Source organism: Lactuca virosa, chromosome 9 (assembly GCF_052849685.1).
Source record: "Lactuca virosa cultivar CGN04683 chromosome 9, Lactuca_virosa_CGN04683_v6, whole genome shotgun sequence".
Lineage (NCBI taxonomy): Eukaryota > Viridiplantae > Streptophyta > Magnoliopsida > Asterales > Asteraceae > Lactuca > Lactuca virosa.
Window position 1 is genome coordinate 198009984 of NC_136434.1, and position 18585 is coordinate 198028568.

The window sequence follows — 18585 nt, forward strand, 5'->3', positions numbered from 1 at the left end:
TATACCCTTCATATCGGCCATCATTTCTTTCAACTCATCCGAATCTGACGCTTTGCCTTTGCCTTTGTTTTTGCTTTGTCCATTCCCATTGTTCGGGAAGGTGGTGAAACTGGAACGGGTTTATCTTCGTTCAGGTCGAATTGAACACGAGCATCTGATGTAGTGTGGTCGGATTCAGATGTTCTGCTGCGTTTGGAACCACTGTCGATATGCTCGTCTGATGTTTTGTTGTTTTGTCATTTCTTGTTATCTTTCACAAGATTCCAAACTTCAAGAAACTTAAAAGCCTTCAAGTTTTCTTTTTGATACACTTTCTGTAAAATCACATCATCGTTTTCTCCACTTTTCCATTGACGTTTCATGTTGGTATACAAATCATTAAACAACATGACTTCCTTGTTCATCTTCCCCCATTTCGAGTACACTTGATGTTTTGAACGATAGACTTCATGGTTCATTCCTTTGTGGAACCTATGTAAAACCTGAATCCAAAAACTGTCATGTTTTTGGTCTTTTCCAATCGTCACATCTTCTGAAATATCGATCCATGATTGTGCCAACACTAACACTTTTAAGGATTCCCATCCTTTAGCATGTGCCTTCTCTTTTCTTTTACTTGCTGCTCGAGTGGGCTGAGTTTCTTCAACGAATTCTGGTTCGGAATCAGAAATGACCATTTGTGGTTGTGTGCGACATCCCCAAATTTCACGGCCAAAAGAGATCGATTTGTTTATGCTTTGTTTTAAAATCAGAGTAATCTTTTAAAGAAAATTATTGCGGAATTTGTTTCCAGAAAACATGATAAATACTTTATCCAAGCATCTCCGAAGAGATGTATTTTATTCGTTTTAAAACATTTGGGATGTCCTGGTCAATACAGACACATAAGCATAAATCGAACTTACATTCATCTACACTAATAATATACATCTCTTTAATCTCTCGGAGTAATGTGTCTTTGTATCGATACCTGTGATACAAAAATATTGAGTGCGCCAGGTTTGGAAAACCTGGTGAGTACATAGGGATTTCAATCCCACAATGTTATAACATATACATAATTTAGAATTCACACAATATAAATTTTTTTTTCTCTCTCTCTCTCTCTCTCTCTATATATATATATATATATATATATATATATATATATATATATATATATATATATATATATAACCAACTCTTACCCCACCCCGTCAATCCTCTCAACGAGACTATCCATACCCTTGGACCTTAAATTTTAACTCTTACTCCCGGATCTAATCCATATTCTTGAGTCCATGATTGTGCCCATTCCATACTCCCGGATAAGGGACAATTGGTCTATGTCTAAATTCATACTCCCAGACTAATGACAGATTCTATGTCATGTCCATACTCCCGGACTAAGGACAACTGACTATGTCTTAATCCATACTCCCGGATTAATGACAACTGACTAAGTCTTAATCCATACTCCCGGATTAATGACAATTAACTAAGTCCAATCCATACTCTCGGACTAGGGACGAATAACTATGTCTAATCCATGCTTCCGGATCAATGATATATTTTAAAGTTCTATTCTCCGTATATATCTCGCTCGTACTCATAAAGAGTTACTACCCCATAACCATTATAAAAAACCTTAGGTTTACTCTTTAACCTAAGTTATCATAATCAATCGGGTATGTTCTTTAACACTTAATTCAGACATCACCAAATAACTCACACAAAACATATATTTAATACATTCAAACAATACTTGTATTAAATCATGTTCATGAAAGGGACTATGCACTCACTTGATAAAACGATGATCGGACAACACTACGACTCTATAAAGTAATATTCTTCGATGAAACCGGAATATCTTCAAAAACCGGGCTTCACGCGGGCAGAGTTTCGGCTCGAAAACTCTTTTTCTCGGGATCTTCGAGGGTTCGGGACTTGCTTCGGGTGTCGGGGATGATATCAGGACTTCGGAGGGCTAAAAGTAGGCTTAATGATGAGAAAAGTAGGAGAGAGGTTGAGAAATTAGCAACCAAAACCGGCTGCCTTCGATTTCTATTTATAGGGCTGAATTTCGCTATTCACGTCGTGAACCAGGCTTGTTCACGTCGTGATCAGGTGCGTAGTCGCGACATCAGTCTGTCAGGCTCTGAAGGTGTCAATCACTGAGTTCACGTCGTGAGTTCTGACACAGGTTGAAGTTCGTGCCCCGAACTTCAGAAATTCATATCTTTCGCATACGAGCTTCGTTTTCGACGTTCTTTATATCCACGTGTAGGTGAGATTATGCTCTACAACTTTCATTTAGACTCCGTCGGCTAATTTTGAGTTCATTTTTAATATTATATTTTTAGTAGGCCGGGACAGGAAAAGTTCGTTATAAATTCATAACTTCTTCACCTGATGTCCGTTTTCGTCTGTCTTTTTACGGTTGCACTACTATCGACGAGATCTTCGATTCTCGTTTAGATTGTTTCGGCTAGAGATCACTCGATCTAAATATCGAGTTTTGGGTTGCATACTGCTAAGCTGAAACTTAGAAAAATCATAACTTCCCCATATGAAGTCAGATTTGGACGTTCCGTTTATGCATGCTCTCGGTTTAACGTATTCTACAACTTTCGTTTAGATCGCTAAGGCTAAAAATTGCTCTATCGTAAATTCACTATTTACGTCCTACAACATCGTGCCGAATCTGTCGCGAAACTTCGACAGGTCATAACTTCTTCGTTATAACTCAGATTTCAGCTTTCTTTATATGTACGGAAACCTTGTGACATATACTACAACTTGGTTAAGATTATTTATTCTAAACATTATTCTATCAAAAAGTCATTTTGGACGCTTATCGTCTCTAAATTGATTAACCCGGATATACGGGCGTTACATTGTGATTGTGTTTGTTGAACAAACTCAGGTTGAGACAAAAAATATAATGGATTAAAATCTGAGTCGGGTTGTGGTAGTGGTTGTGTTTGTAGTAATGGTTGAGTTGGTCGGTGTGGTTGTGAGATTTGTTATGGAAAATACAGAAGCATACCGTCATAGTGATAATACGGAGGCGAATAAATCGGTTGATCATATGAAGGTATTGGGGTTGTGGTGTTTCTAGCGGGTGTTTTTTCGTTAGTAGGCCTTTTGGAAGAAGATTTTTGAAAAGATTTGAGGAAATATGGTAAAAGGATAAGAAATTTGAATGAGGGTTTTGTAAAAAAAAAGATGTACACATAGGATTAGTTTTAAAAAAATTTAATTTCTCAAAAAAAGACCGTTAAAACGGTCAAAAAGCACAACCAATCAAATCATGCGGTCTTTTCTTGCCACCATACGGCCTAAACCGCATCCAGGGGAGGTGTTTGTGAGCCATGGTGGCAAAACCGTGGGGTCGAACCGCACCACTCCTCTAAGCCTTAAAAAGCAAAAGATTCTTAAAAAAAACCTTTCATATCACATTTTAATCATCTTTTAATTATTATGTTATTTCTTTTATTTCTATTATTTTGAATATAGGTTTTAAAAAAGATAGTTATAGCTATTATCTCTTTTATTTTTATTAAAATAATTCTTTACATTATTTATATTTAAGTATATATTATTAAAAAATATTACTTCGATTTTTTTCACGTAAAAGCATTTATTTTTCCAACTTTTTCTTATTTATTTATTTATTTATAGATTTTTACAAATAATTATGTGGTTGGATTTATTTTTAATTTCCAATTTAAAATCAACTAATTTTTCAATTAAATCATTTATATTTTCAATGTTTTTATTCCAGTTATTTTTTAAAGATTTTTCCGTTTATTTTGTTGGAATCCGATAGCCTAAAAATTGACATTAATCATAACGTTTTTAAATTTTATTCGTTTATATGAAGCCGGTTCATCGGAATCTGTAACTTTGTTCTACAATTTATGATTTTTTTTGTTTAGCATTTTTATAACATGTAAATATTTTTAACTGCTTTAAATCATGTTCGTATCGTAAAAATATTTTTCGTTTAATAGTTAAACTGTAAATTCGTATCTATGTAAATTCGTATCTAATGCAAAAAACTGATAAAAACTTGTTCAAATTTAATCGAACTCTGATAGCCTAAAACCGATTTTGTATTTACGTATACAAACTCATGATAAATAAGGCTAAAAACGGTTATCAAATAAACTCGTTTTTTTTATTAAGTCCGAAAAATATAAAGATTGTATGTTAAACTAAATTAGAATAAGTAGTAAATAATGTTAGAAAAAAAATACTAAATTAATTATAAAAAAAAACTTCTTATATTTTCTATTAAAAATAAGTTAGAATAAATATTAATGAAAAATAAATTTTATATATATATATATATATATATATATATATATATATATATATATATATATATATATATCATGCTATATTATAAAGGAAACATTTTTCCTTTCACCACATTCATTTAAAAATCTCATGCATTTTTTCCTTTCACCACATTCATTTGAAACTCCGATGACTTTTCAATTTCTTTTTAATAATAATTATAAGTTGGTTAATAAGGTTAAATAAATATCAAACCTAAAGTGTAATCATATATAAACTAAATTTTAACATTAAAATAATATATTTACTTCTACTCATCATTATCATTATCATTTTATTATATACTTATAAAGGAAACATTTTTCCTTTTACCACATTCATTTGAAACTCCCATTTATTTTTCCTTTCACCACATTAATTTGAAACTCCCATGACTTTTCAGTTTCTTTCTAATAATGATTATAAGTTGGTTAATAAGGTTAAATAAATATAAAACCTAAAGTGTAATCATATATAAACTAAATTTCAATATTAAAAGAATATATTTTCTTCTACTTATAAAGTTATGTTTTTAACTATTAACATATTATACTTAATTTATTAGGTATAATATGTTGTTGTATGTAAACCATTATCATTTTAAAGCTACAACTTTTGAACAATTTGTATAAAAACTTAAATTGTTAATTTAAATATAACCTTATAGGATCAACTTAAATATAAATTTTAGTTCAACTTAAACAACCTAAAGAATATTTTGTAAATAGCTAAAAGTGATAAATTGTAGTGTCTTTCTAATAATAATTACAAGTTGGTCAAGAATGTTAAATAAGTATCAAACATAAAGTATAATCATAAATAAACTAAAATTTAATATTAAAATAATATTTTTACTTCTACTTATAAAGTTATGTCTTTAACTTTTAATAAAATTTACTTAATTTATTAGATTTAATATGTTGTTGTACGTAAACCATTATCAGTTTAAAGCTATAACTTTTGAACAGTTTTGACAAAATAATTAAATTGTTAATTTAAATATAACATTACAAGGTCAACTTCAATATAAATTTCAATTCCACTTAAAAAACCCAAAGAATATTTTGTGGATAGTTAAAAGTGATAAATTGTAGTGCTAAATGCAAAAACTAAATTGTAATATCAATTTAACTAAAATATTTCCTAAAAATATTTTTATAATCGTTAAAAGTTTTCAAATAAGTAGCTTAAAATAACTTACAATAACAATAGTTAAAAATAACTCTATATAAATGATTATATTGTTACCTTTAAAAAAAATTGTTTGATGTTTTTAATAATTATAATGATAGAAATTAAAACATTAAGCAAATAAATTTTAAAAAATTAATTAAAAATAACAACAACAATAAATAACATTAAACCATATATTATATTTAATTTTATTCATGAGTAACCCACTGGTAAAGGTCATTCAAAAGATTGAGATTATGCAGTTTTAATATATGTATATATTATCATATAATTCAAAATAATCAATATATTATATCAACTTAGTATACGAATTATTATATCAAATTAACAACAATATTATTGTTATATTTAAAAAAACATATATTTGTAAAGATTTCAGCTATATAGATGCTTCTGCGCAACGCGCGGGCATTCGCCTAGTCATCATTATCATACATACTTATAAAGCTAGCATTTTTTTCTTGAATGCCATGCATTTGAAACCCCCTTTTTTAACTCCCTCAAACCACATTCATTTGAAACCCCCTTTTTTAACTAATGCAACTCAAAAGTATTCTTAATTATGATTTAACACTCAAAAGTTTTATAACTTATATTATGTTTAATTAGCATTTAGTGAAAAGTTTACTATAAAAATGTCAATCTTTTGGGAAGACATGCATACAAATCATATACAAGTTTTAGAAAGAAAACAAACTTAAAGGTTTTTGTGTTGGGTTGAGGTATTATGACCATTTTTGGAGATATGCTATTATATTAGAGCTTTTAATTGGTAAGTTTGTTATACTAATTCGTTTTTATATTTTCTTCGTTTTTGGATTATTGTAATACAGTCATTGTATATTGTGGTTTAATCGTTAATATATTGATCACGTGTTATATAGGGTGATGTCGAAAATATTTAATTAAATATTTTAAATATGTTTTTTTTGTTTTGTAATTGTACCGTTTCAAAAAGATAATTAATTAAAACTCATACATATGTTATATTTTCCATCTCTCTCTCTCTCTCTCTATATATATATATATATATATATATATATATATATATATATATATATATATATATATTATAATAGAGGTCAAAACACTTCAACCAAAATTCATTTAAAATATAATATTTCAAATGCTTTTTAATAATGATTGTAAAAATTTCAACATGTGTTACTTAATTGATTAATTAATAAAAATATTAATGTTTTGAAACTCCTAACTCTTAAACTTATATTATTTAATTTGTTAGTTAACTAAAATATTTTTCCTACATAACGATAACATTTTTATGTTTGGTTACTCAAATATGTTTATGTAATTAGAAAACAATGTGTACATAGAATGACTACTTTAATTTCACATAGGAACCAATATAACTAGAGATGTATATTGTCTTTAACCGGTGGTAGGAGATCCACATACCCTTTTTAATTATTTATATTAATGTTTAGTAATATCTATTTTATATTCCTATTCACCTTAATTTTTTAGGTACAAATTAAGGATGATGATTCTCGGCGCACCAACATAAAGTCAAACATACGTCTTGCAAAATATGTAATTAAAATTAAATATCATATTTACTAATCGATTTATTTTAAAACTCTTGATGACATTTATGTATACTGATATATTTTGTATGACTTCATTCTTAATTTCAATGTTTAATATTTGAAAGTTCATATATGAAACCTTGGATGTTTTGGTGTAATATAAATAGTGTAATACAAAGTTTATTAGTTCAATATTGTTTATTAATAGCTCATTCAAAACAACTTATTTCTTATTTCATCCAAAAAAATATTATCGGACGTAAGAAAAGTAGATTATATTAATGTTATACAAAAACTTATAATATATAGTGGATATTATAAAAGTAAAAGTAAAGTTTATAAGGTATGCACTATATTAGATAGTATCAAAATATAAATTGATGGATTTTTATGTTATTTGATAATTCGGTTAATGCCCAAAACATGACTAAAAATGTAAATTTCAACATATTTCTATTTTTTCCCATAATTATTTTAACCACTTAAATACATTCTTGCACAACGCGCGAGGTTACGCCTAGTATACTTATAAAGGAAGCATTTTTCCTTTTACCACATTCATTTGAAACTCCCATTCATTTTTACATTCACCACATTCATTTGAAACTCCCCTGACTTTTCAATTTCTTTCTAATAATGATTATAAGTTGATTAATAAGGTTAAATAAATATGAAATCTAAAGTGTAATCATATATAAACTAAATTTCAATATTAAAAGAATATATTTTCTTCTATTTATAAAGTTATATTTTTAACTTTTAACATATTATACTTAATTTATTAGGTCTAATATGTTGTTGTATGTAAACCATTATCATTTTAAAGCTACAACTTTTGAACAATTTGAATAAAATACTTAAATTGTTAATTTAAATATAACTTTACAGGATCAACTTAAATATAAATTTTAGTTCAACTTAAACAACCTAAAGAATATTTTGTAAATAGTTAAAAGTGATAAATTGTAATGTCTTTCTAATAATGATTATAAGTTGGTTAATAAGGTTAAATAAGTATCAAACCTAAAGTGTAATCATAAAGAAACTAAATTTCAATATTAAAATAATATTTGTACTTCTGCTTATAAAGTTATGTCTTTAACTTTTAACATATTATACTTAATTTATTAGATTTAGTATGTTGTTGTATGTAAACCATTATCAGTTTAAAGCTACAACTTTTGAACAGTTTGGACAAAATACATAAATTGTTAATTTAAATATAACATTACAGGGTCAACTTCAATATAAATTTCAGTTCCATTTAAAAACCCAAAGAATATTTTGTGAATAGTTAAAAGTGATAAATTGTATTGCTAAATGCAAAAACTAAATTGTAATAACAATTTAACTAAAATATTTCCTAAATATATTTTTATAATCGTTATAAGTTTTCAAATAACTAGCTTAAAATAAATTACAATAACAATAGTTAAAAATAACTCTATATAAATGATTATGTTGTTACCTTTAAAATAAAAAAAAATTGTTTTCCTTTCAACACGTTCATTTGAAACTCTCATTCATTTTTTCCTTTCACCACATTCATTTCAAACTCCCATGAGTTTTCAATTTCTTTCTAATAATGATTATAAGTTGGTTAATCAGGTTAAATAAATATAAAACCTAAAGTGTAATCATATATAAACTAAATTTCAATATTAAAAGAATATATTTTCTTCTACTTATAAAGTTATATTTTTAACTTTTAACATATTATACTTAATTTATTAGGTCTAATATGTTGTTGTATGCAAACCATTATCATTTTAAAGCTACAACTTTTGAACAATTTGAATAAAATACTTAAATTGTTAATTTAAATATAGCCTAACATGATCAACTTAAATATAAATTTTAGTTCAACTTAAACAACCTAAAGAATATTTTGTAAATAGTTAAAAGTGATAAATTGTAATGTCTTTCTAATAATGATTATAAGTTGGTTAATAAGGTTAAATAAGTATCAAACCTAAAGTGTAATCATAAATAAACTAAATTTCAATATTAAAATAATATTTTTATTTCTACTTATAAAGTTATGTCTTTAACTTTTAACATATTATACTTAATTTATTAGATTTAATATGTTGTTCTATGTAAACCATTATCAGTTTAAAGCTACAACTTTTAAACAGTTTGGACAAAATACTTAAATTGTTAATTTAAATATAACATTACAGGGTCAACTTCAATATAAATTTCAGTTCCACTTAAAAAACCAAAGAATATTTTGTGAATAGTTAAAAGTGATAAATTGTAGTGCTATATGCAAAAACTAAATTGTAATATCAATTTAACTAAAATATTTCCTAAAAATATTTTTATAATCATTATAAGTTTTCAAATAATTAGCTTAAAATAACTTACAATAACAATAGTAAAAAAATAAATCTATATAAATGATTATGTTGTTACCTTTAAAATAAAAAAAATTTGTTTGGTGTTTTAAATAATTACAATGATAGAAATTAAAACGTTAAGCAAATAAATTTAAAAAAATTAATTAACAATAACAACAACTATATATAACATTAAACCGTATATTATATTTAATTTTATTAATGAGTAACCTGCGGGTAAAGGTCATTCAAAAGATTGAGAAAACATAGTATACAAATTATTATATCAAATTAGTATACGAGTTATTATTATATCAAATTTAACAACAACATTATATCAACTTAGTATACGAATTATTATATCAAATTTAACAACAACATTATTGTTATATTGAAAAAACATATCTTTGTAAAGATTTCAGCTATATAGATGCTTTTGCGCAATGCACGGGCATTCGCCTAGTCATACTATACTATAAAGGAAACAATTTTCCTTTCACCACATTCATTTGAAACTCCCATGCATTTTTCCTTTGACCACATTCATTTGAAACTCCCATGACTTTTCAATTTCTTTCTAATAATGATTGTAAGTTGGTTAATAAGGTTAAATAAATATCAAACCTAAAGTGTAATCATATATAAACTAAATTTCAATATTAAAAAATATATTTACTTCTACATATAAAGTTATGTTTTTTTAACTTTTAACATATTATACTTAATTTATTAATTTTAATATATTGTTGGATGTAAACTATTATCATTTTAAAGCTATAAATTTTGAAAAATTTGTATAAAAGACTTAAATTATTAATTTAAATATCATATTACATGGTCAACTTAAATATAAATTTTACTTTAACTTAAATAACCCAAAAAATATTTTGTAAATAATCAAAAGTGATAAATTGTAATGTCTTTCTAATAATGATCATAATTTGGTTAATAAGGTTAAATAAATATCAAACCTAAAGTGTAACCATAAATAAACTAAATTTGAATATTAAAATAATATCTTTACTTCTACTTATAAAGTTATGACTTTAACTTTTAATATATTATACTTAATTTATTAAATTTAATATGTTATTGTTTGTAAACCATGATCAGTTTAAAGCTAAAACTTTCGAACAGTTTGAACAAAATACTTAAATTGTTAATTTAAATATAACATTACAATGTCAACTTAGATATATGTGACAACCCGAAATTTCTATTTGAACAAACCCTGCAGTCAAGCAATATATTAGTCAAGTTCATTTCTGCTAATTTTTATCCGGTTTAAAGTCCGTTTGGGTGTTTTTAATATAAATTCGTCAAACGAACAAATAAAAGGAAGTATCTTCTAGGAGTGATGCGTAGCAAATAAACATTTCACACCATAACAAGGTGTTTACGGCCAAACTTTGGGAGTTTGGGCCGTAAACTCCTCTTGACCGTGAACTCATGCTTAAGGCATGAGTTTACTCCTCATTTCCTCACTTCTCACTTCCAAGCTCAAGAACACCCACATTTCTCTCTCAAGTATCATAACATATTTCTTCCAATCTTCCAAAAATGTAAGTGTTTCTTCTCTTGATTTGTTGTTATAACACTTCATCTATTAGTTATACATGACTTCATCCATGAAATCTCGTCTTTTTCATAGATCTTCAAGTGTTCTTCAAAACACCAAGAACACACTAGTGTTCTTGGACCTTAAACACTCTTACAAGCTTCCTATAAGTAAGTACACTCCTCCTAACTAGTTATTTACTTAGAATGCTTGTTAAACCATTGAAAAACATCAAGAATACCCAAGAACACATGGGTTTACGGCCAAGGCAATCTCCTTGGACCGTAAACACCATAAGGTGGTGCATATGTGCCACCATTACCTTCTAGGGCTTGGATATTGGACTAGAACCTTGCATGCATGAGCTAAAGACCTTAAACCACGAAATGGTAGGAGTTACCATGGGTTTACGGCCGTAAATCCACTTGGACCGTAAACCCAAAACCGTAAACTCCATGGGAGTTGGTCCATGAACCGTAAACCCTAATAAGGGGGCCATTATAAGCCCTAGTCCCTTCTAAAGCCTTGGAACCAAGTCTAGATCACTTCTTTGAGGAGTATAGCACCTTAAAATGGCAAAAGAAGCAAGCACACATGAGTTTACGGCCGTAAACTCATGGGGTTATGACCATGGGCCGTAAACTCTAAAAGTTGGTGCAAATTGTGCCACTATTACTTCCTAAGGCTTGGACTTGATCATAGGATGCTTAACCTTAACTTCTAAGACCCTAAAACACACAATGGTACTAATTACCATGAGTTTACGGCCGTAAACTCATGGGGGAAATGACCATAAACCGTAAACTCATGTGGTGTTACCATATGGGCAGTAAACTCCAATGTGAGGTCATACTCTCTTTAGATGCAACCCTTTAATACTCTTAGCACTTGAATCAAAGTGTTTACATGTTTTAGGGTGTCCTTACTTGATTAATTAGTTGTTAAATGACTAATTAGATACATATATGTGTCATTACATGTTAAATAGGATCCGTGTGTGTGTTCAAGTCTTCACTTGACACTTAGCATCCTGTCCGACACTTCCATCCAAACCACTCACTACAGGTGAGTTAATACCCCTTAATCAACCTTTGAAATGTTTTTCAATGCTTTTATGGGGGGGGGGGGGGAATACAAGTTGAAATATTCTAGTTATTGCTTTAATCACATGTGATTAATGACTAGAACAAGCAGAAAGATTTACTACTACTTTCAAGTTACTATCAAAATTATGGTTTTCAAGCGTTTCAAACCTTTTAATAAACTTTTAGATACTAAAACTGTTTCCAAACTCATATCTACACTAATATATTTATATAAGTAAGACTTGAAGGACTTAGGACTGATAGCTCACCTTACTTCCTGTTCCTTGTTTGGTTGTGGACTTAGGGTATCCTGTTATTTGTCCGAATGTCGTTGAACTCTTAGTTATATATCATATATATGTGTTAGATATAAAATCTTTCACTTCAGTTTAGTGCCTTTGTGTAACGAGGGCATACAAACCACATTACTATTTAACTATAATAGGTATAGTTAAGGGATTACTACTCGCTACTACTATTACAAAGATACATACAAGAGTCGGTACATTTACGAGTCGCTACATGAGCACTACACTGAGAAACAAAACATACTATACACTATACAGAAAAGTACTGTATACTAGTAAAGAGAAAACATCACTATACTATGACATACTATACAACCTTTTGAATACTATAAACCGAATGTGACATACTACTTCTCGATACGACACTTCATCGTGGTATCACTTTGTAACCAGAGTCTCCTGGAGGGAGAGCGGGCATTATGTGTATAGATCTATACGGGACAGACACTACCACATCCCGACTGCTAGCTACAGTCCCAGCCGAAAGGCTAAGGGGTGACAAAATGTTACCTCACTACATATGACCTGGAGGGTCATCAGTTATTCAGCCGTCGATCTGCATGGTTACATACGAGTTCACATTCAAACCTTTAATGAACCAATTAAGAATTAAAGGCAAAATAGACTCTCCGGGGCGTATTGTTCATTTAATACTACCTGGAGTCTATATTTTCATTACCTTAGACTCCCCGAGGTGTACTGTACATTTAGTACTACCTGGAGTCTGTATTTTATCACTTTATGACCAGCAGTGTCACTGCTGAGGAAAAACATTATTTTCCCTTAGTACACTTATTTTGTAATCACCTTTAATGAGTGAAGTCTAAAACTATATTTTCATACTGATAGTTTCACTGGGGAAAACTCTTACTATTACGAAAGAACAAACATACAAACAATCGGGTCTTGGTAGAAGACTACATTTTTACTGGAAAATATAGGATTTTCTAGGGAGTATACTATTTACAAACATTTGAAATCAGTTACTACATTAAGTTGTTACAAACATTTTCATACAAGCAATGACACTAAATACTTATGAACTCACCAGCTTTATGCTGATAAACTCTTTCAAAATAACTTGTATTCTCAGGTCATCAGTAGACAGGTACCAACGAAACTTTTGAGAAGATGGAGCACATACAAGACTCATCTTTTATTTTGATTATACTTTTGGGTGTCTTACAAACTATATATAACACGCTTGTATTATAATTATTATATTAATGTAATGGATGTTGTTGCTTGTCTTTACTATTATGCATTGTTATGATACTGTATATGACGTCCTCCACCCCATAACGTTTCCGCCATTCTGGTTTTGGGGTGTGACAGATTGGTATCAGAGCATTGTTTATAGTGAATCGAGTATATCAACCCATAAAAGATATACAAACTATAAATGCAACGGGATTAAAACACTCTGACCAAGAATATATACTTTTAAATAATAAAATATTTAACTAAGTATATATATATATATATTTATATACATTTATTCATACCAGGGTCAGTATCATACTAGAACAGAACAAAAGTATTATGATTGTTGAACAACACAATTAGGCTTAGAGACATATAGTCAAACCTAGGGGGATATAGCCTGATCAACTATATTTTCCGAGGAGTGACTAGCATGTGCCTAAGAATGATTGTAGTGTTACAATGTTGGATTAGTGTCTAAGCCCGTAACTATATTTGGTAAGTACTTGACCCGGTTGTGCATGGTCCTTTTGGGTTGCCTTCACCATAGCAACTTGACATGTTGATTTATATAGAGAGAAGAGATATTATTATATTAATATGTTATAAGAATAATATATTAAAGGAATAATAATATTATTTAATTAATATTAGTCATAAATTAATTTGGTGACTAAAAGAGGTTAATTGAATAAAGGGGCTTAAACTGTCAAATGTGTGATAGTTGTGTTTTTGGGCTATGAATCCTTATGGATATTAGGGTGGCCGAATTTTAGGGTTAGGATATCTTAAATTCGTCCAAGCCTAATATCTAGAAGGATCCTTGGATTGCTTAGGGCCTAAGTTATTCAATTAGGGTTAAGGATGTAACCCTAGTAGCTCATAGTATAAATAGACCCTATGGATGAGGGAAATCGGCCACTCTTGTAAGAAAGAAACCCTAGAGCCGATTTTCTCATCTCTCTTCTCTTTCCAAATCATCCTCTTGCTAGTTGGTGTTTGTAAGCCATTAGAGGAGTGACAATTGTGACTCTAAGCTCCAAGAACGTGAAGATTCAAGCAAGCAACTTAAGGTATTCTTCTAGATCTGATTTCATGTGTTATGTTTCAATTGTTATCTCTAGATCTAGCATTGTAAGCCTTGGAAACATTGCATGTTCAATTAGAGAAACCTAGATCCAAGCATTAGGGTTTGCATGTGCACATAGGAAAGTTCTTATGACTCAAACCCATCAGTGGTATCAGAGCCTTGATTGATTTCTATTGAATTGATGCTTTGGTTGATTGCTTTTTGCATGGAAAAATCGTTTTTTGTGCCCCTGACTAATGAACTCGGTGAGTCCCATTGTGGACTCGGCGAGTAGCATGAACTCGGCGAGTCCATAATGGGACTCGGCGAGTCCGAGCGTCAGTCTGAGTTGATTTTGGGATTTCTTGCTGTTTTGCTTGAGGATACTTGCCTTAATTGTTTTGGGTCATTAAAATCCGAATTTTATCATATATTTGAGTATATCCTTGACCAAACAAAAGATAATTACCATTTGATTGAATAATAATTTCCTTATATGATTATAATAAATTATTTGAATTAAATTGGTAAATTGTCTTGCAACTAATATTGACTAGGTCAAATTTAGATAATCATTAAATTAATTAGTTGATTTATATTATTTGCTATTTGATCCTTTATGTTTTGAAAAGTTCAAAACTTGCCCTCAAGTTTTGAAATTTAAGTTTTGTGATTAAAAGTTTAATTTGAATAATTTAAATTTAAAACCCTAGAATTTTACAAGTTTTAAAATTCAACCATATACTTATAATATTATAAGATTAATATATATATGTATAACTTAAATGCTAGTCTTACCATTAGTAGGCCTCATTCACGAAGCCAATCTATAAGGGGGGTATAAGGTTATGGCCTATAAAATGGCTGTTTAATGGGTGTCCATTCTCACCCACCGCTTCCTTGATTGGTGGAGGGTCGTTAGCCGAACGGGTAGGATCGAGCAAACCTTTCATCATTAAAAGTATAATGAATCTATATTAAGTAACTAATTGTTTTACAAAATTCCCAATCTTAGTTACTTTAGGCAAAAGTGAATTGATGCAATTCCATGAAATTACACTTTGTACCCTTGCTAAGACGTTAATGGAGCGTGTGTGGTTAACCGACACATTAATTGGGTTCTAAGCAAAGGTGGCAAAGGGTGACTCATTGTTTGTTATAGTTCAATGGAGCGTGTGTGGTTTACCAGCACATTGAATAGGTAACTGTAACAATGAGGGCACCATGTATATTTGCATGGTTATTCACACCCACTTTGTGATCCTCGGCATCCCAGTCACAAACGAGAGGGGCATATCGAGATTTAAACATGCCATTGAAAAGTTCAATGTATCTCAAAAGATCTAGGAGTTTTCAATACATTTAAAACCTAATTTCTTTTTCGTTTTTCATGGTGAAGAATTAGTGAATCGACATTCACTTGCCTTCAAATTATTTACTTATTAGATTACGACATCCCTCTTCTAATTAGTAAATAATGTTGTTGGTTCCTAGCCCTAATTTTTCATTTGGGTGATTAATTTGGGAAATTCATTTCTGATCAAACTTTGTTCTTTTTCCATTTCAGATGTCGAACGCAAACAACAACACTTCTGGGTCAAACTCCTCTGGTTTATTCTCACTCATGAACTTGTGTGGGAAAGTGATCTTCGATGGGACCAATTTCAGTAATTGGATCCGCAACATTCGCATGGTCACTCGCTACGAGGACAAATAGTATGTCCTCGATGAGAAGCTTAAGGAGATTGACATTGAAACTGCTACTGCCGATGAGATCGCGGCCTACGAGGCCCACGAGCGTGATGCCATGAAAGTCCATTGCATCATGCTCGCGACTATGACTGCTGAACTTCAAAAGTCCTATGAGGACAAGTACCTCTACGAGATGCATCAGGATCTGCTGGAACGCTACCACCAGAGCGCCAGGCAAGAAAGGTATGAGATCATCACTTCGATGATCACTACCAAAATGGGAAATGGAGAGTCTCTTACTGCCCATCTGCAAAAGATGCAGAGATATGTTGATCGTCTGCTGAAGTTGAATGTGAACTTCGATGAAGAGCTAGCAATTGACATTATCCTTCACTCATTGCCTTCCTGCTATAGCCAGTTCCGCATGACCTATCACATGAATAAGGAAAAAGTATCTTTGAGCAAGCTTCAGGGCTTGTTGAGGACTGCTGAGAGCAACCTCAAGGATAAATTTGTTGCATCACCTCCCACTCCAGCTGCTGCCCCTGTCTTGGCAATATGGAAAGGGAAGGGTAAGAAGAGGAAGGCCTCCTCAAGGAGCCGCCACAAGGGAAAGTATCAAGATGGCATCTCTTCTAGTGGAACCAAAGTTGGTTCTGCTAAACCCAACTCAAACCCCAAGGAGGCAGAGTGCCACCACTGCCACAAGATATGGCATTAGAAAAAAAGCTGCCCAGAATATCTGCAGGCCATCAAGGATGGAAAGATCAAGCCATCTTTCGCAGGTATTTACACAATTAAATCTAATAGTTTGTCACATGCTACTTCTTGGGTTCTTGATACAGGATGTGGTTTTCACATATGTTCTGATTTGCAGGGACTAAGAAGAAATAGGGATGTGGAGCGTGGAAGGATGAATCTGATCATGGGAAACAGAAGATCGTCACCTGTGACCAAGATTGGAGTTTATTCCTTAGTGCTTAGTAATGGTTTAGATTTAAATTTGAATAATTGTTGCTATTCGCCAGATATGGCTAGAAACATCATTTCATTTCATGGTTTATATAAACAAGGCTTTAGATATTCATTTGATAATGAAAAGGGTTCTATTTATGCTTATTTTAATAATGTTTTATATTTTGAAGCATTGTCTTGTAATGGAATATATGAAACTTTGATGGTTGTAGACAACTTAGGAAATGATGTATTATGTGTGGATTCTTCCAATAGTATGGACAAAGCATGCTTGTGGCATTGTCGCCTTGGCCATGTTAACAAGAAACGCATAGCCCAACTCCAAAAGGATGGAGTTTTGGAGTCATTCGACCTTATGGACGATGACGTATGCGGATCTTGTTTACTTGGAAAGATGACCAAGTCACCCTTCACTGGTACTTGTGTGAGGGGTGAGGGTTTATTGGATCTCATACATACAGATGTATGTGGACCCTTTAGATCCACCACAAGGGATGCAAATCGCTTCTATGTGACTTTCACAGATGATTATAGCAGATATGGGTATATCTACTTGATCAAGCACAAGTCAGAAACCTTTGAAAAGTTCAAAGAGTTTAAACAAGAAGTGGAGAATAAATTGGGCAGGAAAATCAAGATGCTTCGATCTGATCGAGGTGGAGAGTACCTAAGTCTTGAATTCCACGACTACCTCAAGGAATGTGGAACAGTTTCACAATTGACGCCACCTAGGACACCGCAATTGAATGGTGTAGCTGAGAGGCGTAATCGAACCTTGCTAGACATGGTTCGTTCCATGATGAGTCGTGCTTCACTACCTATCTCATTCTGGGGGTATACCTTAGAGACTGCCGCCCATATCCTTAACTTAGTACCTACGAAGAAGGTTGCCAAAACACCTCACGAGATATGGACAGGGAAGGCTCCCTCGTTAGCACATATCAAGGTTTGGGGTTGCGAGGTTTTCGTAAGACGGGAAACTCACGACAAGCTCGAACCTCGTAGTGAGCGATGTATTTTCATCGGCTACCCATAGAAATCCTTTGGATATCTCTACTACAGACCGATCGATAATGTTGTCTTCGTTGCGAGGAGAGGGGTTTTCCTAGAGCGAGAACTCATAAGCCAAGGAGACAGTGGGAGGCAGATCGATCTTGAATAGCTTCAAGAATCGAGCGATGAAGGAACCTCTAACACTGGCGCTCAACCCGAGGAGGAAACTCTAGTTGAACCGATTGATGAATCTTTACCTCTTAGACGTTCCGAAAGAGTTAGTGTTCCACCCC

General features: G+C 31.1%; 1 protein-coding gene across 1 annotated transcript; it reads right to left on the reverse strand.

Annotated features, from left to right (window-relative positions):
• Positions 1-236: 236 nt before the first annotated feature.
• Positions 237-677, reverse strand: LOC145140179 (uncharacterized). The gene has a single exon (XM_079073755.1). It carries the CDS (start codon positions 675-677, stop codon positions 237-239), a length of 441 nt encoding a protein of 146 aa, XP_078929881.1.
• Between the last annotated feature and the right edge of the window lie 17908 nt (positions 678-18585).

What these genes read in the sequence shown, in the direction of transcription:
- LOC145140179 (XM_079073755.1), bottom strand. Translation starts at nt 677, where the DNA reads ATGGTCATTTCTGATTCCGAACCAGAATTCGTTGAAGAAACTCAGCCC.